The sequence below is a fragment of the Thalassophryne amazonica genome, chromosome 4, assembly GCF_902500255.1.
Source record: "Thalassophryne amazonica chromosome 4, fThaAma1.1, whole genome shotgun sequence".
NCBI classification, from domain to species: Eukaryota; Metazoa; Chordata; class Actinopteri; order Batrachoidiformes; family Batrachoididae; genus Thalassophryne; species Thalassophryne amazonica.
In genome coordinates this window covers 95,049,435-95,051,386 of record NC_047106.1, presented here as the reverse complement: position 1 = coordinate 95,051,386, position 1,952 = coordinate 95,049,435, and the positions used below count along the sequence as shown (strand labels likewise).

The 1,952-nt window shown below is 39.9% G+C and overlaps 1 protein-coding gene across 1 annotated transcript; it reads right to left on the bottom strand.

Annotated features, from left to right (window-relative positions):
• Positions 1–652: 652 nt before the first annotated feature.
• LOC117508985 (P2Y purinoceptor 13-like) lies at positions 653–1,651 on the bottom strand. The gene has a single exon (XM_034168808.1). The coding sequence runs from the start codon at positions 1,649–1,651 to the stop codon at positions 653–655; it is 999 nt and encodes a 332-aa protein (XP_034024699.1).
• Between the last annotated feature and the right edge of the window lie 301 nt (positions 1,652–1,952).

Sequence of the window (1,952 nt, the reverse complement as noted above, 5' to 3'; positions counted from 1 at the left end):
AAATAAATAAACAATTTTATGACGTCCGTGGTGGATGTAAATATGCAATATGTCAGTGTGACATATGTTGTCACAATGTTTTTGTTAACTATCATAAAGTACCTTGGTGTGATGGGGTGAAATGCCATCTGGAATCTAGACTTTTGCTGGCTTGTGTGGGGATGGAGATTTGATTTTCTGCTGGCACACTGATGAAGGAAAGACAGAAAGTACTACTTTGGTGCAGTACTGCATGACAGAAAACAATTTTCTACTGTACTGAAGTCTGTAACATGAATGATTTTTATTTTAATATGACAATCAGACAGTATGCACTGAAAGAACAGAGGGACACATGATTGAAAGCACTACTCAGAAAATAAAGAGATTCAAAGCATTTACCAGTCTAATGAAACCCAATAACATAAAAAAAAATACAATAACATAAAATTGAAAATAGTACCAGACATGCATTATGAGGATTAACATTGCATTTGGAAACAACCTAAACTCTGACCTCTCTTCATGAAATCACTTTTTGGTTATATGCACATAGCCGCTACTCTTCTTACACTCACTAGAGGGCAGTGGAAGATTAAATTTAAAGTTCACACATCACTTTAGGATCTGATTCTCTCTTTGACAGGAAAATATTCAGTGAAACTGACCCAGACTACTTCTTAATCTGAAGGATCTGACTTTCTTTTGAACGTAGGTTCATCCAGATTCCTGTGGCTTTCCCTATTTCTATCAGCTTTTCTTTGTATTCCTGACACAGGGAGATGTAGAGAAGAGGATCCAGACAGGTGTTGGTGGTGGAGAGCCAAAGAACAAACTTATGACTTACACTCACCCAAATCTGACTGCAGGAGTCCTCCTCAAGTGTTTCATTGAGAGTGAATGGAATCCGTATCATGTGGAGTGGCAGGAAACACACAAAAAAGACAAAAAGAATGAAAAACACCCGGATCTTGGTCTTTTTCTTTCCTTGGCTGTTGGTGCTCGCAGACTTTCGGAAGGACTGCAGGACTTTCATTGTGATGCAGATGTAGCAAAACACAACCAGTATGCTGACAAACCAGAAAAGGATCTCCATGAAAAGAACTACAAACTTGTGGAGAGTCACACCAGCTGCACTTTTTAGGGACATACAGAAATCTTTTGTTGTATCATTAGTAGGGTTCTGGTCAGTTAGAATGACAGTTGGGATAGCTGTGCTGCCAAATATCACAAACCAAACTGACGAGGACATTACACGGCTGAACATCAGGTTTTGACCGAACACCTTTCCACATGGTCGAACAATTTTGAAGAAGCGGTCGAGGCTAATAAGACCCATTAAAGCAATGCTCGTGTATAAGCAGCAGTAGAAAATGACGTCGGAGTAACGGCAGGTGAACACTTTTAGGTCCGTGCTGGCTCCTGGAAGCACACTAGTGGCCATTGGTGGGAGTGTCAGTGTCATGAGCAGGTCAGCAACCACCAGGTTTTTGAGGTACACAATGAAGGTGGAGGTGGTGCGGAGGTGCAGAGACACCCAAGCTGCTACTGCGTTCAGGAGGAATGCAATGGGAAACAATAAGAAGGCAAGACATGAGAAAGCCACATCTACAGATGCAACATTGAAGGTGCATTCTGATGAGGAGAGAGGCGATGTGATGTTAGATGGCATCGTAGAGTCTAGAAGAGAACAAAACAAAGAAATTCAATAAAATTTGATCATTTGGAATTTATCAGCCAAAGAAAATTGGAACTTAAGAAAAAAAAAAAAATCTAAGTGTGACTTTATTAATTCCAACATTTTCAATTGTGGTTTTTCTGTTTGTCAGCTGGCTATCTTGAAGTAGGGGAGGAAACATTTAAAAAAATAATGCTCATGTTCATTTGTCTGATGAGCCACGTAAAACGCCAAGCTGGCTGATATTTTCTTTCCATATTTTGTATTGTATATACTTGCTCTGGGTGCCTGCTAG